Raw genomic sequence first — 24,233 nt, 5'->3', positions numbered from 1 at the left:
GACCCAGCAGGGCTCTCCTGAGGCTCTTATGATCTTCTACCAGCTGGAAGCCGGGGACTGTGTTGGGTATTACAAGCTGAAAACACTTCAGTGTATCTGGGGTTAAATGTTTGTTTGTGTTGTCACAGGAAATCACATGTGTTTTATGTAGCCAATGTCAGTTTAGAACTACAAGCCCGGGAAAACCATCCCTGATCTAGGAGTTTCATTGGAAGCAAAGTGTCAAGGTGTTTTTGCATTTTATGGCTCCTCTTCCCATCTTTGTCTGGAGTTCTCAAGAAGAAGTAGAGAAGCCATTATTGCTCCTCTTCTAGTTTTGGAAAGAGTGCTGAAAGGTAACAAAACAAACAATACGGTGGTAGCTGCCACCGAAACGTTATTTCAACCCGCGTGTCCGATTGGGTTTTGATGGCCAATCAGAAGCACTACTAGGTAACAGCCCACGGGCACCGTGTTGGGGACTCCTGGGCTAGGAAGAGAGCCAAGCTTTTTAAAACAGAAAGCACAGGACACTCACACTTCAGGGCGTGGCAGAGCTGGTAGGCCATGTGTCGGATCTGCAGGAGAGGGTAGGGCTGGAAGTTGTTCTCCTTCAGGAACTCAAACGTGTTCTTGCCCAAGAGCTCAAACGCGATGCACATGTGGCCGTGGAAGTTAAACCAGTCCGACATCAGGACGCACAGGCTGGACCCGAGGAGGACAAGAAAACGGGAGAGCTGATGAGAGGACTGCTTCAAAGCACTGGCCCGACAGCCGGAGTAAGGAAGCCTCAGAGGACCAACCGGGTCTCATCCCGAATTACAACCACGCACAGAAGCCATTGAGAGCACCCACCCACCCCACAGAACAACAGGAGAATACTCCTAAAGTGGCAGTATTTGCAGGCATTTGGACTGGAGTGCAGGGAAATTAAGCCTTATTGAATTGTACAGAACTCCCTTGGAGAAACCAAGGGCTTGGAGGGTCTTCTTAGAATCATAGAGCCAGAAGGGACCTCCAGGGTCATCTAGTCCAACCCCCTGCACAGTGCAGGGAATTCACAAATGCCTCCCCCACCTCCACGCACCCAGTGACCCCTGCTCCATGCCCAGCGGATGGCCAAAAAGATTTAAAAAAAACCAACAAAAAACAAAAAACCCTCCAGAATTCCTGGCCAAACTGGCCTGGAGAAAATTGCTTCCTGACCCCAAAGTGGTGATCGGCATTTCCTTGGGGGGTGTAAGAAAGGGCCACGAGAACTAAGCACTGAGGCGACCCTCGCTGCCCTCCCTCCTCGTGATCCGCCTAAGTTCACAGAATCGGTGTTGCTGCCAGATGACCATCCAAGCCTCTGTTTGGAAACCTCCAAAGGAGGAGAGCCCACCACCTCCCGAGGAAGCCTGCTCCCTCACGGTCAGGAAGTTCTTCTTAATGCTTAGCTGAAAACTCTTTTGATTTCAACCTGCTGGTTCTGGTCCGACCCTTCTTGTGATGGAACAACAGGACAGGCCTCCAAGTCCTACCTAGACGCAAGCCTGTGAGTGCCCCTGGCACTTCCAACAGCGACGGGGATACACGGAACGCTACACCACAACGTTCCAGTTCCCGACTGCCTCTGGCAATCGCGCTTCCTCAACAGCTTCTGGTTTTCAGTATGTTTGACTGGAGGAAAAGATGCAAGGATGGACCCTGGGAGACTCCTTGGCGGCGGCGAACATGCCGGATACCCCCCCCCCGCCCGTTCCCGCCCCAAAAAACAGCCAATGTGAAAGTCTATTCCAGTGGTGAGACTTACTGCTTGTTCTCCTTCTCTTTCTCCTTAATTTTCTTTAGGACATTGATTTCTAGCCTAGCTGCCTCACGATACTTGCCCACGTTTCGGATGATTTTCAAAGCTACCAGAGACTTGCCTCTGCAGAAGGGGGTGTGGGTGGGAGGAGAAAGGAGGAGTAGAGAGACACAAACAAAATCAGTGGCAACCATCTTTTGGGGGTTTTTTTTTGGGGGGGGGGACACAGCCACAAGTTCAAGCCCCCTCATGCTCTCGGTGAGACAAATCCTGAAGCAAGGACTTCCTTTCTGGCCCCTAAATGTGATCTCCAAGGAGATCGATGCCTAGATTAATACTTAAAAACTTTTAGTCATTGATTCCTCTAATTCTTTTCTTCCTCTTTTTAAAAGAATGACTTCTCTTCTTTTCTAAAAAGAGAAATTAACAAACTGTTCTGTCACTTTCAGTTTTTATGTTACACACCGCAGAGCGGTGCTCTAGCAGGAGGGTAGGAAAGAGATAGGCCTTGCCTCTGAGCACCTACAGAGTGAAATTCTGCAGAGCCTCCCTTCCTCCCCCTCCTTCTCTTGGTATTTCTCCCTGATCGAAATGGAACAGATTAGAGACCGACTCCAAATTCCTAAGAGGAGAAGAAAGGATTGTTGGGTTTCGGGGAGAAATTGGGTAGAGAGGGATTAAGAGAATTTCTCTAAGCAAACGGCGTTCCCTTTCCTAGGCAGAAAGGAACAGGAGAAGGAAGATGCTGCTCACTGGGGGAGACAGGAAGCTCCAGATAGGGTAGCACCAGTCTCCCGACCTGATGGGAAGAACCACCTGCGCTGTCAGACTGCTTCCTTCCTCCCACAAGTGAGAAGAGGTCAACGCCATTTAGGCCAGTGTTTCCCAACTTGTGGGCTGGAACCCAAAAGTAGGTCGAGAAGTCTATGAAAATGGGTCATGGGCCAGCCCCCCTCCCCCATGGCTGCCCCGTTCCTTTCCACTGTTCTCTTTTGTATCCCTGGAAAGCAAGACGTGATCCCAGAAATGGTACCTTCCCCGTCATACATTAATGTCACTGCGTATACATGTTAATCAAGTGAAACGTGTCTTTTTGCATTGTGTGTGTCTGTGCGTGTATGTGCTTGTACTGTACCCGTAAGTCATGATGACCTCTGGGGCGTTGAGGATGTTCAGAGAAGTGGCTTGATAGCTGGGGTGTGCAAAAAAAAAAGTCGTTATTTTTCAGCTTCGGGTCCATCAGACCCGAAAAATATCGGTAAAAGCCGAATTTCCCCAGTCCGATACTGGTGAAGTATCAGGACTGGGGAAATATTCGGTGTTGCCGAATATATTCGGATCTGATATACCCAAGGGGATGGAAGGGAGGCATGTTAAAATGCCTTCTTTCCCTCTGGAAGCCCCTGCAGCTTTCCTAGTCAATTTCACTCCCTGCCAGTCAGTTGCTAGGTTTAAGCCATTTAAACCTAACAGCAGACAAGCCATGGGAGTGAAACTGACCAAGGAAAGGCTCCTCTTCTCCAGCTGCCCAGGGGTAACTGGAGAAGGGAAGGCAGGGAGCCCAGGCACGTTTCCAGGCTGCCCTTAGCTTCCTCAGCCAGACTTGGGGAGAGAAAGAAAAACATTTAAACATGCCTGCGCTGACTTTCCCTTCCCTCCAAGTCTCTCCACAGCAGCGGAGAGGCTCAGAGAGGGAAGAAGGCATGTTTCCATGCCTCCCTTTGGCTTCCCCAGCCAGCTCACTACAGTGGGCCAGCTGGCGAAAGCATACAGAGGGGGCAGTTTCACTCCCACCGGCCTGTCAGCTGTTAGGTTTGGCTACCCAAAAAAGCCGAATAATTCAGGAAACTCTGCCGAAAAGTTTCCTGAATTTGCATTTGGTTTCGGAATACCGAATAAATACTGACTTATTTGATTTTTTTTCGGTTTGGGGAAGCCAAATGCACACCCCTATGGGCTAGCCTGCCTCTGCCTCCCAACCCCGGTATTCTTTGGAGGTCTCCACCCAAATATTTGCTAGGATTGGCTCGGCTTAGCTTCCAAGATCTGACGAGACCGGGCTTGCCTGGGCTATCCAGGTCAGAGCAAGTGAGACGTGTCTTGATGGTTACTAGAGTGAGTTTCTTAGACTCTTAGCAGGGATGGGAGGGTGTAAAGGAGGAGAAGGTGGTCAAAGGCTGGAATGTCACCTCCATATGCAAAGGCCGTGTACGCCGGAATGCCACTTGCTTGGGGTTCATAGTGGGGGGGCAGCTGCGCCCTTTGTGCAATGTTTGCTGGTTTCTTCAAAAACATCTAGTTAGCCACTGTGGGAAATGGAATGCTGAGCTAGAGGGGTGTCAAGGTTATTGTTTGCCTAGGATGCCCTGGATGGGTCACTATGCCAAGTAAATTTGGACTTGTGGGTCACCTTACTGAAAAGGCCGGGAACTGCTTTTTGGACTAAGCCACTCAAACATGTCTTCAGGACTGCAAGTCCTCTTTCAGTCTAATGTCAGGTCACCAGAGGCCTTGTGTTCCTAGTTTCACTGCAGCTCAAGAGGGGGGGGGGGAAGGGAGACGGTGGAGGACCTACCTGGCGTGGTCCACGCACTCCACGACTTTCCCAAACGTCCCCTCGCCCAGGCTCCCGACAATTTCATCTAGGAGAAAAAACAGAAACCCATGTGAGCTCTGGGGACGCGGAGGGAGCGCGGGTCCTGAAATTTCACAGCATAATACAAGTTCGAGAAAAACAGGCTCTCTCAAATGCTATATTCTTTTTGTTTTTTAAACACACAAGTGGCTACTTCCTGCTTCAGGCAATTTTTTTTTTTACTGGTCAGTCCATTTTTATAAATGATAAAAGCAAAAAAAACAACAACAACAACGCTAGAGACCCCTCCCGTAAACACTGAGAGCGATCTGGTCTAACATGGGGGGGATAGAAAGTAGAGAGAGGTAAAGTTTTACGAAAGGTGGCTGTACATCGCTCTTGGAGCCAATCGCCGATCCTGCACACCAGGTGACCTTCCTTGTCATCTTCCACGCTCCTGCTGCGCTTACTGCTCTGTTGGCTTCTCTGCACACACCGCCCCCCGAAACGCCATCCGACCAATCGCACACAGCGGGCCGTTCCGATTGGCAGATTGAGTTGTCATTCAGAGGTGGAGAGACGACGATGCGTCCGGTGGTTGGTTGGATTTTCCAGATCCCAGCATTTCATAAGGCACACAGCATATATAACGATAGGGATATTGCAAGGGACACGTCAAGACACAAAACCGACTTAAAAACAAAAGTTTTTCTTTTTCTTTTCTTTCGTTTTAAAAAAAAAGACAGCTACAGGTATGTAAAAGAAACTCTGAACAGCTATGGGAGAGCGGACGCGGCGGCGGTGTCGCAGCAGTGAGCGCCGCGCGGTTCTCGAGCGGGGAAGCGGCAGCTAGGATGCTCCGGTGGCTGGGCACCCCTCCCACAGACACACCTCCTGCCCCCTCTCAACTGCCGGGGGGGAGGAACCAGCAGTGCAGCAAAGAGGGCTTCAGGACAGCAGCTTCTCCATCAGCAACGGTGACCGTGGGCAACCCAAAAACAGCAAGTCAGCATGGCCAGCGGAACCCTTCGGAGCAAAACCTCCCCAACCCTGCGGGACTTGGTCCTATGCGCCGAACTAGCGGAACCGGGCTGGAGCCATTTGCTTTTTGTTTCAGGCAGAGAAAAGCCGAGAGGAACTGCGACGGCCACGGTTGAACTCGGACAATCTGGGGGGCGCTGCTGCTGACTAGCACCGTTTGGAGTGCTGCAGGCTGACTGGGACCCTGCCTTCCCAAGCCTCAGGAAACCTTTCGGCTCATAGCGTCCGCTCTTGGAGAAAGAAAGAGCTGCATATCGATCCTGCATCCCCTACTGGCTTCTACTGAAGGGGAGAGGGAAAAGAACCCAAAACCACCAAGCAATCCTGAAGGGTTCTACCACTGATGAAGATTTCACGGATCCCCACCCCCACCCCAATAACATCGTTCACAGTGAGAGCTCTCTAGGCTAAGATGCAAGAAACCAGTCACAGGCTCCGTGCCCATATCCCCGGACCTTCTGTTTCCTTCCCCTGCAGGACACAATTACACACAAATCCTAAGGGAGGGTTTGAAAGATCAGGGAAAAGTTGAAAGAACAGTTTAGGAGACCCTTAAAAGAAGAGTTACAGAACAGAAAGTTTTAAAACGGTCCCCCGGAACAAAATGCACACCCTTTTAGTATCGCACGCGCAAAACCATGGGACAGATTCCCCCCAAAGGGATCATAGTTGTGCGAGCAACAATTATGTCAAACTTTGAGACATAAGTGTGACCGGAAAAGGACAGATAGTGCTCTATGTCTGTGTGTTTGTTCTGGACCCCTGAGGTGTGTGTCAACTAGACCACAAACGAATCAAACTGCCTGGAACAAAACCCCCAGCAGGCTAAGCCCAATTTGAGTGATCGCAATTTTCAGTATTTGGGATGCGACTGAGGAGGAGAAACGGAGTCGCATAAAAGCCTCAACCTCTCTTCTCTCTGGTTCTGACATTTCTTGCCTTCTGTAGAGATGGGACTTGGGGATTACTTGTGCTAACTGCTTATGAATCACAGTCAAAGTTGGCAACGATAGTTTTCACTTAAAAAAAAACGCTAAGATACCAGGGATGTAGACAGAAAGCATGAGTTAGTGTTGCAGTGTAGGGTGTGTGACCTTAGACTGTCGGCCTGGGCCTTTCAAGACCCGACTGACTAAAGACGGCCCCGCCCCCAGCTCAGGAGTTAACAAATCCCCTAGTGGGCCGCTTATAGGGGGCTGGAAGACTCTGTTTGGCTTGGCGGGTCACAGCTGGAAAACAGCTGGTCTCATCCCAGTGAAAGGGAAAAGAACCCCTCCTCTGTGGGCTGGATGAAAGGAAAGCCCGGGTGCCATCCTACTAATGCATCTGACGTAAGGAGTCAAGGGCGCTGGAAGGAATGCCCCACCACCCTGGCGCAGGGTAGCCCCTGTACCCCCCCCAAACGGAACCATCCAGCGTCGCAGTGTGCAGTTAAAAAGCGGATCGCCAAGTGAGCAAACCTGAGTGTGCCAAATAACGGCATGACCGTTCTAAGCTACGCATAGAGACCCCTGGATCGCATGGACACGTGCCCTATTTGGCTGGACTGGATTTCCTTCCCGAATCCACCTTTAGAAACACACCCAGTAAGGGAATCATCGAGACCTGAGACCAGCTAACATAACCAGTGAAAGAAAACGGAACTCTTATGACTGTACGGAGGAGAAAGGCAGGGATTAGAGGTACTCACCCAGAGTTATTCCAAGCTGTGAAAAAGCTAGAAGCTGATTAAGTCCCTGACCAATCCTGAACTCCTTCTGGATGCTACTCACCGAGGAGGTACTGCTACAAGACCTGGTCCTGCGTTTCCGGCAGCGGTGCTGGCGCTTCCGTGTCCGGTGACGCTCTCTGTCGCGGGATCTCCGGCGGTGGCGTGAGCGGCGGGAAGAGTAATAGTCCTCTCCGAAAGACGCGCTCCGTTCTTCGAACCTGTAGACCTCACCGTCCGCTCCGTCTCTGTATCGTCTCTGATGGGGCTGGGGCATTCTGTCCTGGCTGAATTGAACAGAGAAGCCAGATTACAAAACACTTTGGGGGGGGGGGGAGACAGAAGGAACACGTCTTTTACTGAATCAGACCCTTGGTCCATCAAAGTCAGCCTTGTCTACTCTCACTGGTAGTGGCTTTCTATGGTCTCAGACAGAGGTCTTTCCTGACAACTACCACTAAGCAGATGCTCTGCTACTGAGCCAGGGTCTCAGGTCAAGGTCTTTCCCATCACCTACTACCTGGCCTTTTTAATGGAGATGCCAGGGATTGAATCTGGGGCCTTCTGCATGCAAAGCAGATGCTCTACCACTGAGCCAGGGTCTTGGGTGGAAGTCTTTCCCATCACCTACCGCCTGGTCCTTTTAACTGGAGATGCTGGGGATTGAACTGGGGAACTTCTGCTTGCCAAGCAGAGGCTCCACCACTGAGCCAGGGTCTCAGGTGGAGATCTTTCCCATCATCTCCTACCTGATCCTTTTAACTGGGTATGCCGGGGACCGAACCTGGGACCTTCTGCACACCTAGCAGATGCTCTACCACTGAGCCAAGGTCTCAGGTCAGGGTCTTTCCCATCACCTCCTGCCTGGTCCTTTTAACTGGAGATGCTGGGAACTGAACCAGGGACCGTCTGCATGCCAAGCAGAGGCTCTACCGGCAAGCCAGGCAGTCAGGGTCTTTCCCATCACCCACTACCTGATCCTCTTAACTTGAGATGCCAGGGATTGAACATGGGACCTTCTGCGTGCCAAGGAGATGCTCTACCACTGATCCAGGGACTCAGGTCAAGGTCTTTCCTATCACCAGCCACCTGATACTTTTAACTGCAGACCCTTTGACTGCAGGGCAAGGCAGGCATGGCTGGAGTACCTAATAGCGGCACACTTCTGTGAACTGTGATTGTGGGGAAAGGCAACCCAGGCTCCTGGGACTGGCATAACGAGTAGCTCAGACTGAACTGTAAACACGCAGGGCCCAAATGCACACTCAGCGTACACCTCTACAACCACCTACTAACCCACCACAAGAAAAGGGACAACCTGGTGGAGGAAGACCCCTTAGAGCTTGCAGAGTGGAATGGACAGACTAATGTCTTTTGCCCCGTTTCTCTCAGCCTCTTCTGTGAACTGTGATTGTGGGGAAAGGCAGCCCAGGCTCCTGGGACTGGCATAACAAGTAGCTCAGACTGAACTGTAAACACGCAGGGCACACTCAGCATACACCTCTACAACCACCTACTACCCCACCACAAGAAAAGGGACAAACTGGTGGGGGAAGGCTCCTTAGAGCTTGCGGAGTGGAATGGACAGACTTTTGCCCCGTTTCTCTCAGCCTCATCTTGGCCAACGGCAGCCGGTTAACCGGGCTCAGAGAGGGCCAGCCCCGGTGGGCAGTTGGTTGTTAGCAGGAGAACAGAAAATTCCGAATACGCACATGCCGCACTCAGTTCTTCCCGAACGGTTTGCCAAGGTTGTAGCAAGGCGGACAACTGCACGTGCACGGACAGAGAATTCGGCGGCATATGGGTGTGCGCTTCTATGTGGATCAGGGGCAAGGGCAAAACTCCAAACTCCTGAACCGAAGCTGCCCGGCAATCAGGAATCCGCAACGGCTTTTCACAGTATGCGGAAGCCTCGAGCTCAGTGACGAATGGACCCGCGTGGGCTTCTGTTCCAAAGGTGGCCCCTGGACACTTGCAGGAATTTTGTGCTTCACAAGAAACAAGCTCACTGGGAGGGTGTGTGCGTGTGGGGCAGCTTGACCTTTTAGCATCTGTCATCTCTACACAGCACCTTTCAAGCCACAGAGAGTCCCATAATTCATTCGTCCTTACAGCCCTGCGAAAACAGCTACTGCCTCGTCAGCAGGTCTGGCGTCATGGGCTGGACGCCGGCCAAAGCCTGCGGTGGACCAGACAGAGAGGGCCCGGCTCTCTGCTGGAGTCGCGGAGCTGGGCTGGTTATTTCCCACCGGGCAGCGGCGGCGGCAGAGAGAAAGGGCTGCAAGAGGATCTGATCCACACAGAGGTGCACGCCGAGAGGGAGAAAGATCTTGGGGGTCAGACTGGATAGCAAGTGCAAGCGTCAACCCAGTGTGCCGTAGCCGTGAAAAGGGCGAACTCTACGTTAGGGATTATTATGAGATTGAGAACAGAACGGCCAATATTGTGATGCCCCTGTATAGATCTATGGTGCGTGGGAATACTGTATGCAGTTCTGGTCACTGTATCTCAGAGAGGACATCACAGAGTTGGAAGAAGTACAAAGGGGCACCAAGGGGGTTGGGGCACTTTCCCTAGGAGGAAAGGCTGAAGAGGCTGGAACTTTTCAATTTGGAAAAGAGACGACTAAGGGGGGGTGGGACACATGACAGAGGTTTATAAAATTATGCCGTACGGGTGAAGAAAGTTGACAAAGAGAACTTTTCCTCCCTCTCCCAAAGGACTAGACCTCGAGGGCATCCAATGAAGCTGATGGGCAGGAGGTTCAGGACAGACAAAAGGAAATACTACTTACGCAGAGAGCGACTAAAATGCAGAATGCGCTGCCAGAGGATGTAGTGAGGGCCACAGGAATAAAGACCTTTAAAATGGGATTAGATAGATTCAGGGAGAATAACTGTCATAACTGGTGACTGAGGGGAATGTCCACATTCAGAGGCACTTAAGCCTCTGAATCCCAGAGCCAGAAAGCAACATCAGGGGAAGACCTCGTCCACTGTGCCCTGTTGTTGCCCTCCAGAGGAACCGGTTGGCCACTGTGTGAGACAGGACGCTGGGCTAGATGGACCAGTAGCCTCATCCAGAAGGGCTCTTCTGATGTTCCTACGAAGGCCTCAGCCTCTATGCCCTGTCTGCTGGATCTCCAGAGAAACTGGTTGGCCCCTGTGTGGGCCAGGATGCTGGACTAGATGGACCGCTGGTCTGATCCAGCAGGGCTTTTCTTATGTTCTTATGAAGGCCTCGGCCTCTCTGCCCTGTTGTTGGTCCTCCAGAGGAACTGGTTGGCCACTGTGTGAGACAGGACGCTGGGCTAGATGGACCACTAGCCTCATCCAGAAGGGCTCTCCTGCTGTTCTTACGAAGGCCTCAGCCATTCTGCCCTATTTCCTGGCCCTCCAGAGGAACTGGTTGGCCCCTGTGTGAGACAGGATGCTGGACTAGATGGACCACTGGTCTGATCCAGCAGGGCTCTTCTTATGTTCTTATGAAGGCCTCGGCCTCTCTGCCCTGTTTGCTGGCCCTCTAGAGGAACTGGTTGGCCCCTGTGTGAGACAGGATGCTGGACTAGATGGACCACTGGTCTGATCCAGCAGGGCTCTTCTGATGTTCTTAGGAAGGCCTCGGTCTCTATGCCCTGTTGCTGGCCCTCCAGAGGAACTGGTTGGCTCCTGTGTGAGACAGAAGGCTGGACTAGATGAACCATTGGTCTGATCCAGTAGGGCTCTTATGTTCTTATCAGGGGAAGGCCTCAGCCTCCATGCCCTGTTGTTGGCCCTCCAGAGGAACTGGCTGGCCCCTGTGTGGGACAGGATGCTGGACTAGGTGGACCGCTGGTCTGATCCAGCAGGGCTCTTCTGATGTTCTTAGGAAGGCCTCGGCCTCTATGCCCTGTTGTTGGCCCTCCAGAGGAACTGGTTGGCCCCTGTGTGGGACAGGATGCTGGACTATATGGACCACTGGTCTGATCCAGCAGGGCTCTTCTGATGTCCTTAATCCCACTCCCCTGCCTTCTTAGGGCACCCTTCCAGACCCAGAGACCATTGTGACACTATCTTCGACTGTTTGCAGGCAGGAGTTCGGAAGGGGGGGGGGAGAGAGAGAGAATCGGTGGCTCTTTTGGGATCCTTTTTAAAGTCCACTAGCCCCAGTGGGGCTAAATGGAGTGCAAGAAAGCCAGATTTTGCTCCATCTGATGTAGTTCTAACGGAAGGGGGCATGCACAATAGAAGGGTCTGCGGCTCAGTGGTGAAATGTCTGCTTTGCATGCAAAAGGCCACAGGTTCAATCCCCTGAAATCTCCCATTGAAACGGCCAGGCAGGAGGAGATGGGAAAGACTTCAGCCTGAGACCCTGGAGAGCCGCTGCCACCCTGAGTGGACAATACTGACCATGATGAACCGAGGGCCTGATCCGGTATCAGGCCGCTTCGTGTGGTCGCCCTGTGCACAAACGCCCGTAAGCTCTGTATCTGGGCCCTCCTTGTGAGACAAGATACCATCATTCACCCTGGGCCATTCAGTGATCTCTGCGGCTGAGCCAATATCACAACTGCAAAATCTCAGTACTACCCTAGACTTTTAAAAAAAGTATTATTTTTTAGCAAAATTTTAGTTTTAAAACGTGTACTGCTACCTCCCCCCCCCCTTAATACGGAAGAGGACAAACACCTCTCGCTCAAAGCAGCAGCTCCTTTGAGAGACACCCGGGGGCCTTTCCAGCAGCCCCTCTCTGTCCCCATTTGTGCCCCGGAAGCTTGCTGGGTGACCCTGGGCCAGTCTCGGCCTTACCTACCTCGCAGGGTTGTTGTGTGGATAAAATGGAGGAGAGGAGAAGGCCGTGAGCTGCGTTGGGTCCCCACTGGGGAGAAAGGCGGGATGTAAATAAATCATATAAATAGACAGATAGATACCCTGAGGCTGCTGGATCAAGGGCCCAGACGAGGTGCGCCCAGTTCTTATTTCTCACATGCTGCTAAACCGTCACCCCCGTCGCAATGTTAAATCACTGCTGACCTTTGAGCTCCCTTCTTCGGGATCGTCTATTCCTGTGCCAACTTGCCCTCCCCACCCCCCCCCAGCTGAACCAACCAGCCCAGTGAAATCCAATGCCAGCTTACGATCCTTCCAGGTCGGTTAACTTTTAGAGCCGAGACGAGCCCCCGTCTCGCCTCTCAGCGTGGTCGTTTGTTTCAGGAGGCAGCGGGCTGCCAAGGTAACACAACCGCACACGCCGAGACACCTAATCTCCCATCATTTCGGAAGCCACGCACTCCTGGACTCAAAACGAGCAGAGAGGGCTATCTCACCCTGCTTGGCTTTCTTTGGGCCATATGGCTAGTGCTGATTCTTGACCAGACAACCAGTAATATATATATCTATATTTATTAAAGCATTTATATCCCATCTTTCTTCATAGCTCGAGGCAGCTTACAGTAAGTTAAAAACAAAAACACCTTCGGTTAAAACTGAAATACCCCAAATGCACCCCCTCCCCCAAGAGGCGTGCCAATTTAGACACACTCAAAAGCTCTGGCAAACAGACAGGCCGTGCATCGCCTCCTGAAGATCTCCAAGAAGGGGATCTCCCCCCCATCACCTCTTCTGGGAGCCCATCCCACAGGGGCGGAGCCATGATGGAAAAGACCTGGGCTCTGGTCGAAGAGACGCGAGTCCTTTCCGGACCTATGTCCAAGTCTAAAGAACAGTAAGAAGCCCAGGCAGACGTTCCCGGCCTTGGCGCAAAGGCTTGTTCCCCAAACAGGGGCTCAGCTCACCTTCTGGAACGTGACCTCCGTGACAGGTCCCGGCGACTGGGGTGGCGCGGCCTCCCTTCGTGGTGCTCTCTGCTGCGAGACCGCCTCCTCTTCCATCTGTGGTTCGCGTAGGGATCCTGCTCCGGGGAGCGGTAGCGTTTACAGTGATGCATCTATGGACGCAAAGGAAGCGCTGATGTAAACGTTGGGACGCTCCGGTCGGCGAGACGAGCCCATCCTAAAGATGCGCTCTGGTAGTCTTGGCCTACCGTACCACTATATGCCTAACTTTACCAACAAAGTGAACCTTATTGCGCTTTAAATATGTGCTGGGGAGTCAGGCCAGTGTGCTAGGAAATTCAGGCCCCAAGAATATTCACGTCTCAGTGCCAGCAAAAGGGCCTTTGTGACATAATCGCATCCTTCAAGACCCATCGTATTAAAGGCATAGTGCCGGTTTATCACTACCTTTTTAGAGCTCAAACAGGGCTGAAAAAGCACAGTGACAGATGTGCCCTCTGGATGACCATAGGATGATGAGGAAAAAGGTTTCATTTCTTGGCACTAATCCCGTTTTAGCATCTGTACTGACTAGAGATGTGAAGGCCCGGAAAAAAACCGGAAAAATTCGGAAAAAAAACGTTTTCCCGTTTTTTTCCTGAAGGGTTTTTTGTTTTTTTCCGAAAAATTGGAAAAATTGAAAAAAGAAAAGAAAAGAAATTGATTATGGAACGTTTTATTTTAACATGATGACTAAAATATTTTAAGACAAGGTGTTCAAATATTTTCCAAATCATTTCTAAAATATATATATATGGTATCAGATTGATCTAATGCTTGAGCAAGTCCTAGGTTACAAACTGAACTCTCCAATGCAAGAACAAGATGCATTTCTTCCTTTAGGAGGTGATATTGTCAGAAGAAAATAAAAAGGTTCCAGTTTTGTTTTTCCATGTGGGCGGGTATTCTGATTGTAATAACTGTTTGGATGCACTATATTTGTTAATATGCTAGTTGTGATAATTTCATGCCAAGTAAAAATGTCCATAGTCATATTTTATGTTCCTAAAGTAACAGAATGACTTTCAATCTAGAAAAGACAAACGAAATGCTAATGTAGCATTTTTTTCAATTTTTCCGAAAATTTCCGTTTTCCCCCGGGAAAAAACGGGGTTTTTTTTGAGCTTCAAAATTTCCGGAAATTTTACATCTCTAGTACTGACGCAAAGCGCTTTTAGGACCGCAGGCGAGACCTGAGTCCGCTACTGCTACCGATCCAAAGGAAACACAAGCACCCAACCAGTGCAGATGAAGCTGGAGAAACACGTACTCTTACAGCTGCTGACTTAAGAGCAAGCTTCTCTGAACGCGACGGAACTTGCATGCAAATAAGCATGCTGAAAACTGGTCTGTAACTGTTCTTAAAGGGCTGGGACTTGGCACAAGACAGATGGCATCATGGGCAACAGCCTGGTTCGGTCCAGCCACAGCACTCAACACCCGGAAGACTGGGTGACCAGACATTAATGGCCAAAAAAAACCCACCAAAAAACCCCAAACAAAAACAAACCCCACCTCTGCTACCTGGGAGCAATTATAAGGTCTCTACAAAACAATTCTATCTTGGTTTTCAGTAAACCTGAGGACATAATTTCCAAAGTAAATAAATAAATTAAAAAATACCTAAATAAATAATAAATAAATAACCAGCACGTTATGCACGCATGCCACACTGCAGAGGCACATTTAAGCCAGCTACTCTCCTTTAAGGGAAACCCCTCTGGACATACCGAACAGAAATGCCTTTATCCCAGGCTGTGACGTTATTCTAGGAAGAAAGGGGGGAAAGTCATTTGCATCTCCCAGCTTTTGGAACTACTTCTGAAATTCCCCTGGCAGGAATGTGGATTCATGATTACAGTCCTTGATCTTTTTTAAAAAAAATTAAGTAGATTAAAATAATTTCCACTGCAACTGTCTTCTTACATGGATTCGTGCTGCGGCCATTTCAAACAGGGAAAAGGTCTACTTCAGTTGGAGGAAGGCTTCCAATTTACCAAGGGGAATGGCAGGAGGCAGGCTGTTGACTTACAACTCTGCAGAGTTTGGATACCCTATTCCATACTCAGTCTGGGGCAAGTGATGCTCTGTATTCTTGGTGTTTGGGGGGGTCAACAGTGGGAGGGCTTCTAGTGTCCTGGCCCCACTGGTGGACCTCCTGATGGCACCTGGTATTTTTGGCCACTGTGTGACAGAATGTTGGACTGGATGGGCCATTGGCCTGATCCAACATTGGCTTCTCTGATGTTCTTATGTTCTTAATGTACCATGGCTTCCGCTAACCCCTTCCCTAGTGCCTGCTTTTAGAAATGTGGGCAGGGCTGGGTGGGGCTTTTGCCCAGCAGGGCTTCTGATTGGCTGTACTGATTAAAAGGCATTCTGTTAAGAAGAGCTGCTGCCTGAAATGGTGAAGTGATACTGTTAAGAGTTCTACATAACCCTGACATTGTGTGGTCGTCTCCACCTCCTGTGGCAGCCATTTTGTGACTGGGCCCACCGTCCTGTGTCAGAATTCCAAATGTCCCCTACAGGCTCAAAAAGTTTGGGGACCCCCTTCCTCACTTCAAGCGTTCACCAGAGCTAATCAATGTAAGTTCCAACATCTTAAAACTATTGTCTGTTTTCTGCTTATGCTAGAACAGGGGTGTCAAACATGCGGCCCGGGAGCCAGATCAGGCCCCCGGAGGGCTTTTATCAGCCCCGCAGTGGAACTGGCCGTCTTTTGCTGCTGCTTCCAGTTTTGCAACTGCTGTGTCATCGTAGGTTTGCAGCTTACAGATACACACCTGAACAGCATAAGATTGCAACAACACAAAGGTCTCGTTTATGTAGGATCTGGCCCTCATAACAAATGAGTTTGACACTCCTGTGCTAGTACATCTGACATAAACGTCACTCTTACGGTTAATGTAACCTCTACGGTTTGACGAGACCTTTAGGGTGCCAGGAAGCCCCCAGAAACAGACGTTTACTGTAGTGGCACACAAAGATTTATGCATAAGCCAGAACACAGGAAGAGTGGGTTTATTTTTAAAAGGGGCGATACTTCAAGACTGTAATTTAGGTGTCGGAAAGGGCAGAACTTCGCACGTGGTTCTCATGACATCCCTATGAAATGGGTTAGCAAAGAACTTGACTGGGCCACCAGTAAAGAGGAGTCTTAATCGGTACATCACAGGGAGAAAATCGTTCCCTGTGAAATGGCAAGGCAACGTTTAGTCACCAACTGCAGCTCCCACTGGTGGATGGAGCTGCTAAAAGCAAAGCGGCTCGGGAATCTGATGTCCCTCCCGATATATAAAAGCCCATTTTTGCACACTCAGAAACCAGAGAACAAACGCTGTCAGATGAGAATGTCCAGGTAATAACCTGAAATGCAACCTGAAATGCAATTGAGCCACCTGGGAAACGATTCTGCCTTCCCTTTCCCTGCCTCTTTCCGGCTGCCCAAATGACTCTTTTTGTTAAGCTGTCGCAGTTAACCTTTAACAGCCGCCCGAGTTGTTCTTGTGTTGACAAAACACACACGTTTGCCACAGCTGCAGCGGGAGGTGTTTGTGTGTTTTAAAATAAGATACATCTCAAAATATCTTACTGCTTCAGGGTCCATAGTCATATTTTATGTTCCTAAAGTAACAGAATGACTTTCAATCTAGAAAAGACAAAAGAAATGCTAATGTAGCATTTTTTTCAATTTTTCCGAAAATTTCCGTTTTTTTCCGGAAAAAAAAACGGGAAAAAAACTGGAGTTTTTTCCGAGCTTCAAAATTTCTGGAAAGTTTACATCTCTAGGCGTGCCTCCCTGGATGGTCTTCCCTTCCCCAAAGCCAGTGTTCCCCTCCCTGGGTAGGCTTGAGGTGGGGGTGAGCAGAGAAAGAGAACAGCTTTAACTTTAAATGTGTTCTCTTTAAATCCCTTCTCCAAGCCAAGCCAGCCGGTGTTGGGGTGTGGGGGGGGGCCTTGGAGGATGCATTTAAATTTAAAATTGTCTTCTTTCTCCCTCCCCCCATCTATTTGCTTTCTTTCCACCTTTCTGTCTTTCGCCCCTCCCTCCCCATCTAAAGTTAAATGTGTTCTCCAAGCCCCACCACACCAGCAGACCGGCTTGGCTCAGAGAAGGTATGTGTGTCTCTTTAATATACAAATTTGTATATTTTTTCAATAAAAATGTGTGTGTGTTCGTGTCCTGTGGCCCTCAGACATCTGACATTTATTCTGTGCGGCTCTTAGGTTAAGCAAGTTTGGCGGCCCTTGGTTTTATGGTTTAAGCAAGTAATCACTTTGGCCTCGGTTGGGGGGGGAGGGAATACAGAAGAGGTACTGAGACCCCAATTAAGTTAACAGTGCTTGATAAGGCTCCCATTTCCTGAAAACAATACAATTTTTAAAAAATTAAATTTTGTTTTTAGTATAGAAGTACAACTACACAGCACAGGTATCTGGGTCAGTAATCTCCATAATTGGGAGGGAAGGCGGCGTGGTATAGCCCGATCTCATCAGAACTCAGAAGCTAAATAGGGTTGGTACTTGGGAGACCATCAAAGACGGCACTGCAGAGGAAGGCAATGGCAAACCACTTCTGCTTCTCCCTTGCCTTGAAAACCCCTTGCTGGGGTTACCATAAGTTGGAAGCTAAGCAGGGTCGGTACTTGGAAGGGAGACCACCAAGGAAGGCTCTGCAGAGGAAGGCAATGGCAAACCACCTCTGCTTCTCCCTTGCCTTGAAAACCCCTTGCTGGGGTCACCATAAATTGGAAGCTAAGCAGGGTCGGTACTTGGAAGGGAGACCACCAAGGAAGGCTCTGCAGAGGAAGGCAATGGCAAACCACCTCTGCTTCTCCCTTGCCTTGAAAACCCCTTGCTGGGGTCACCATAAATTGGAAGCTAAGCAGGGTCGGTACTTGGAAGGGAGACCACCAAGGAAGGCTCTGCAGAGGAAGGCAATGGCCAACCACCTCTGCTTCTCGCTTGCCTCCAAAGCCCCTTGCTGTGGTCAACGCAAGTCAGCTGTGATGGCATTTACACACACACACACACACACACACACACACACACACGATCTCCATTAACGTTAAAAAGCCCTCTGCATTCCGAAGGAAGCCCGAATCAAAGTGATCCCATTGTGCCGAAACAAAGAGGCATTAAAAGTAGGTCAATATAACTGCAGCGGAAATATTTTTTTTCATTTTATACTGAAAAGGAAAATATGCTATAAAATGCAAACACCAACTAGTAAGTCCTGTCAGGTGAACTGGTGGCGGAAAGGGCCATTAAATCGCAGCCGACTTCTGGCAACTCTGTGGGGTTTTCAAGGCAAGAGGCATTCAGGGGTGTTTTGCCATTGGCAAACCTGGACTTCCTTTTTTTTGGGGGGGGTTCTCCCATTCAAGGACTAACCAGGGCTGACCCTACTTAGCTTCCAAGAACAGATGAGATCGGTCTTTATACCTTTCAAATTATTTCCCATTTCTGCTCAAAGCAGATTGATTTGATCCCAATTTCTTGGAGGTGTCTATTCACCACCACCTCCCTTCTGGGAACGTTCTCTTGCAGGAGCCAGAGAAAAATGAGTGCTGAGAGGCCAACCACTTCATTATTTTAACTACGGTGTCAACATCACACAGCTATTGTGCTAGCAAATGTTGTCAGCAGAGATCGCTAGGCATTACTTCGAAACTCAGCTCAAAACTCCCCCAGAGATGTAATCAAAACTCCTCAGAGGAGTAATCAGCAAGCCAATCCCAAAAGACCCTCTCTCCTTAAACGTTGCAACAATATAAAACAACTCTATATATAGTCAAGTATTTTGGGTAGGGGGGGATTTGGACCCCTTGTATCTGAATGAGAAATACTTTTTGCCCAATCACTTCAAAGTCTAAAGGAATCAGTGATTCCTAAGTGACCTCCTCAAGCATCAGTCACCCTGCCTTTCAGTCTTCGCTTGCAATCCCCACAATTTTAAATCAGAAACCTATTGATTTTTTAAAAAATAATAATCTAACAACAGTTTTTTCAGAAGCAAACGTACCATTTTTAAAGAGCCCGAAATTGTGAAAAGCACAACTATTATCTGGGCGGCACGATGGATATGGAACATTTGACATGTGAAAAATGGTCTTTGTTTAAGTATAGGACTTTTTCAAAGTTGTAATTGAAACTTAACTGACTATTCTTTTATTTTAGTTTCTTTAACTTTCGATGGTTTAATAATAGGATATAGTTGTACCCTTAGTAGTTTTTGAACTCTGCTGTTAATGGTATTATTGTTCTCCTGGAGGATCACTTGTTATTATTGGTTGTCTTTTCCTTGTATTTGTTTCAAAAAATTCCAATAGAAATGTGTTAAAAAAAACCTGGGTGGCACAAAAGTAATCTGAAAGAGAAGCTCCTCAAATGAAACCGGGTTCTTGTCGCTGGCTGAAATGTGTGAGCCAGAGGCTAAAAAAACCACTAACTCAGCTTAGAGGGAACACTGGTCTCCATCCTCCATTTTGGATGGGGAGAAGGAAAGGACAGGACTGGGTAGAGAGCCGTGTCTGGATTCAACAGCAGGACATTCTTGCCTCATCCCAGCAGCCCACTCAAACTGGCCCACTGGTAAAACCAGTTGTCCCACAGGAACATAGAAGAGTCAGGATGGTCTGACTGTCAATTTCCTTTTGTTCTTTAAACACAGGTCGCTTGCCCTGCATTCAGTTTTAAAACTGCCATGATTCACGGGTACAGTAGCACAGTCTGACTCAAGTACAAGTTCCATTTGGCTGAATGGCAGTTCAAAAAACAATTCCCTCAGACAACCCAATCGTCTACCCCCCTGCACGAATAGGCAGTTCCAGTTCTATGGCATCAGCCTCAAGGATCTGCTAATCCAATTTTCTTCTACACCGAGAATCAGAAATTCAGCATATTGGAAACCGGAGGGAAGTGCATGTATGTGCAGAAAAAAAGGACTCAGATAATTTTTGGACCAGCTTTTAGGTGCTTGACAACCTGTGTTAAAAGACATAGACGTAAGGACCTACTAAGGTTTCCCTTGCTCGAAAGCTAGTCAAATCCGACTCTAGGGGGCGGTGCTCATCTCCGTTTCCAAGCTGAAGAGCCAGCGCTGTCCGAAGACTTCTCCGTGGTCATGTGGCCGGCATGACTAAACGCTGAAACGCACAGAACGCTGTTACCTTCCCACCGAAGTGATTCCTATTTACTTGCAGTTTCTTGCTTTTGAACTGCTAGGTTGGCAGGAGCTGGGGCCAGAGACGGGAGCTCACTCCGTCATCCGGCACTCGGGTCTTGAACTGCTAACTACAGACCTTCCGGTCTGCAGCTCAGTGTCTTAACCTCTGAGCCACCGCAGCTCCAAGGACCTACTAAGATACTCCCAAATGGTCACCTGTGCAGACCACGGAAATAACAATAAGAGCTGGACAAGAAGCCAAAAATCTTTGTGTCTCCTGGGTGTACCTAGAAATGGTAGCAACTCAAAACTTCAACAGTATCCCCTTCTTTGCAGTCGAAGGTTTTTATATCTAGGAGAAAGTCTCAAGGATTGGGTGGGACCATAAAGCTTTTTAAAAATATTATTTTAATACATTTTAAGAACCCAGAAGAGCCCCACTGGATGAGACCAGGGGTCCATCTAATCCAGCATCCTGTTGCACACAGTGGCCAACCAGTTCCTCTGGAAGGCCAACAACAAGGCTTAGAGTCCTGGGCCTCCCCCTGATGTTGCTTCCTAGCATTACTATTCAGAAGTTTACTGCCTCTGAATGTGGAGGTTCCTTTGGTCACCATGGCTAGTAGCCACTGATGGACCTATCCTCCATGCATCTGTTTGATTTTCTAGAAAAAGGCAATTAAACTAGTAATCCTTTATGTTGGTCGAAGGCTTTCACGGCCAGAGTTTATTAGTTGCTGTAGATTTTCCGGGTTGTGTGACTGTGGTCTTGGCATTGTCGAACCTGACGTTTTGCCAGTAGCTGTGACTGGCATCCTCAGAGGTATAACACAGAAAGGTGGAGTACTCTCTGTGTCAAGGTGAGTAGAAAAATGGTAGGCAGGTAATCTACTCAGGAAGGTGGGGTAGGGCTGAGTTATTGTCTTGTAGGAGCTCCCCATTCCTGAGTAGATATAAATTACCTGCCTACCATTTTCCTACTCACCTTGACGCCTCTGAGGATGCCAGTCACAGCTACTGGCAAAACGTCAGGCTCTACGATGCCAAGACCACGGCCACACAACCTGGAAAATCTACAGCAACTAATAATCCTTTAATCATCCGATAGGCCTGGTTCAGACGTCACCCAGCTTTAACTGACATCTGAAATAAACAAAAATGACTGCCACACAGCCAAACAGGAGGGATTCAGGCTTCTTTGTCTCCTGTCTCACAAGCCATCGCTCTTGTCCCCGCTTTACCAAAGGTAAATTGATTTGTGATGCGCCAAAACACACACACACATGAAGGCCAGGAGAGACGTACTATCGAGACAGTTTTAGCCGCCATCCAAAAATAACCTTGTACAACTTCCAAAGATCTGAAACATGCAACTGATAACAGGATGGGGCCCAAGCTGATAAAAAAATACTTTAAAATGACAACAGCTGGGTCATGTAAAGAGAGGGATTTTTTTTAAAAAAAGGAGAACTTTTTCAAGCTAAGTTCTCAGTTAGAGAAAATCTGTCGGGCCTGTTCTACTGCCGATACAAAACAGGAGCTGATAAGGAATGACAGAACACCAACATTTTAGAGAGAACAATCCTTCTCTTTGACATGCTACCTTTCTATGTGGAGGTAATAACCGAACAGGGGAGCAATCCCAGCCAAAGCCCAGTCAAACAATCTGTCCAAAACCCCCACTGTAAGCCTGCGTAAGCTTGTACGTAATCATGCAGTCAAGCAAGCCGCAACGCACAAGCTGAAATGGGCTCCACTTCCACTGCACGTTCTGTCCTGCCAAAAGGAAAAGGAATTCACATCCAAGCAGAAGCCCCTCATCCAGCTAACACCCTTTGAGACATACTCGTTTTCTATATGGAAAGACACCCCCCCCCCGGTAGAAAGGAGCAACCAGTCACACAAACCCGTCTGTAATCGGCTCTGTTCCACTGCAGTCTGCCCCAAGCGTTATGTAAACCTTCAAACACGCTTAAAAAAGATTTTTTTGGGGGGGGGGGGGGAAAGCAGTCATGAAGGCAAACCCCAAACCCCCCATGCAAACTCCAAACCCAGACACGGAACTAGACCACGACGGGTCGCCGTGTCAGTCTGTCTGTAGCAGCAGAAAAGAGCAAGACTCTAGTAGCGCCTTAAAGACTTTAAGGTGCTACTGGGCTCTTGTTCTTTTCTACGGACACTGAACTAGTAGGGTTGCCATCTTTGGGTTGGGAAATACCTAGAGATTTTGGGGGTGGAGCCTGGGGAGGGGAGGGACCTGGGGAGGGGCGGGACAATGCCCTAGAGACCGCCCTCCAAAGCAGCTATTTTCTCCAGGGGAACGATCTCTATTGACTGTCGTAACAGAATAGCAGATCTTCAGGCCCCACCTGGAGGCTGGCAATCCTATAAACTAGGCCTGTGCAAACAGGAGAAACATATCAAACTGCCTCATACAGATAGATTCAGGTGGGTAGCTGCGTCGGTCTGAAGCAGCAGAACAAAGTTGGAGTCTAGTGGTACCCTTAGGACCAATGAGGTTTTATTCAAGGTATAAGCTTTCGTGTGCAAGCACACTTTTCCAGATACATTCAGGTGAGTAGCCGTGTTGGCCTGAAGCAACAAAACAAAGCGGCACCTCTAAGACCAGCAACATTTTATTCAAGGTATGAACTTTTGTGTGCAAGCACACTTCTTCAGATAGTGAAACAGAATTTCCTCAACCATTGCATATAGGAAGAGAGAGGGGGGGGGTGGGAGTTTGTCAGGAAGGGCTAGTTAGAATCAAGATGGGTAAGTGATTATAGCTGAGACTGGATTAATGTGGTTGTTGTTGTTTTTGATTCCCCCAGAGGGGATTTTTAAATTATTTTTATATCTGTACAAATACTACAAAGAAAAAAGGATCTAGGGAACTACACATACAGGGACAGAGTAAAGAAACCCAGTACTATCTAAAAACCCAAGAGAGGAGATCTCCAACCAGCTTAGTTACAATAAGTCATTACTCCAATTTCATTTCTATAAACTGAGTCAAACATAGTCATTTTTCTCTCTGCTAATTTTACATTTAAATTTTTAAGTGCCTGTTAGAATCAAGATGCGTAAGTGATTATAGCTGAGATTGGATTAAGGAGATCGTTAAGATCTGAATGGAAGTAAATTAGCATACAAATATAAGAGTTACCCATTGTTAAACAAACAGGTGAGAATGAAGACTGGAACAACACATTTGGTAAGACATGTAAATAACTGCAAACCTGCATACAGAAAATGATCTTAGCTGTATTTATTACTCAATTACTTATGCATCTTGACTCTAATTAGCTCTTCTCAATGCCCCCACCTATATGTAATATTTTAAGAAATTTGTATCAACAGATCTGAAGGAGTCTCTCAGTTTTCGCTTATACCCAGAATTGAACTTTGTGGTCTCAAAGGTGCCACTGGACTCAAACTTCATTCTCACATCTGTTTGTTAACCCTTGTATTTGTATGCTAATTTACTGCTATTCAGAGCTCTACACAAAGGCCTTAATCCAATCTCAGCTAAAATTGCCCAGTTACTTATGCGTCTTGATTCTAACTAGCAACACGCCCCCCCCGGCACAAACCCCCCCCCCCCCATGTAATGGTTGAGGAAACTGCTTGCACACGAAAGCTTATATCTTAAATAAAACTTTGTTGGTCTTAAAGGTGCCACTGGACTCAAACTTTGTTTTGTCTCATACAGTCAGACTATCCAGCTCAGAACTTACCTACTTGGATTGAGAAGAGGCTTTTTTCTTGGAAGTGCAGAAAGATCATACCCACCATAAAAGAACTTAAATATAAAGTGCTAGAAGTAGCCGAAATGGATAAAGTAAATTTAGAGTTACAAAATAAACCGGAAGAAAATTTTTGGGATAGGTGGGGAATAATATATGACTGGCTGAGGATGAAGAAAATAGAAATAAACGGAAGTTAGGCTAGCTAGAAAAAGTTATGGTTAGGAAAGAATGTAAGATAGATATGGTATACGGTAAATTTGAAAAATATGTTTATGTGTGCTAATTGACGCTATGTGATATTGTTTAGGAGACCTTGGATGGGGTCATCCTGCATAAGCTTTAAAGTCACTGTGTATAAGTTGGAAAATCAATTAAATTTTTTTTTTTTAAAGTGCAGAAAGATCTTTCC

The 24,233-nt window shown here is 48.2% G+C and overlaps 1 protein-coding gene across 1 annotated transcript in view; it reads right to left on the bottom strand.

Moving 5' to 3' along the window:
- Positions 1–517: 517 nt before the first annotated feature.
- The window catches only part of LOC107124145 (dual specificity protein kinase CLK3-like), a gene marked incomplete at its 3' end in the record, with an annotated part of 25,873 nt that continues 2,157 nt past the window's right edge, over positions 518–24,233 (bottom strand). The window contains exons 2-7 of the mRNA XM_015427536.1: positions 12,866–13,017; positions 7,157–7,379; positions 4,736–4,829; positions 4,344–4,410; positions 1,775–1,891; positions 518–684 (exon numbers count right to left, since the gene is read on the bottom strand). Of these exons, the coding sequence (XP_015283022.1) occupies positions 518–684; positions 1,775–1,891; positions 4,344–4,410; positions 4,736–4,829; positions 7,157–7,379; positions 12,866–13,017 (820 nt within the window). The remainder of the gene's footprint in view (positions 685–1,774; positions 1,892–4,343; positions 4,411–4,735; positions 4,830–7,156; positions 7,380–12,865; positions 13,018–24,233) is intronic.

The sequence above is a fragment of the Gekko japonicus genome, unplaced genomic scaffold, assembly GCF_001447785.1.
Source record: "Gekko japonicus isolate JY-2015 unplaced genomic scaffold, Gekko_japonicus_V1.1 scaffold6199, whole genome shotgun sequence".
Lineage (NCBI taxonomy): Eukaryota > Metazoa > Chordata > Lepidosauria > Squamata > Gekkonidae > Gekko > Gekko japonicus.
The sequence above is the reverse complement of the archived record's forward strand: the minus strand, read 5'-3'. Positions and strand labels throughout refer to the sequence as shown.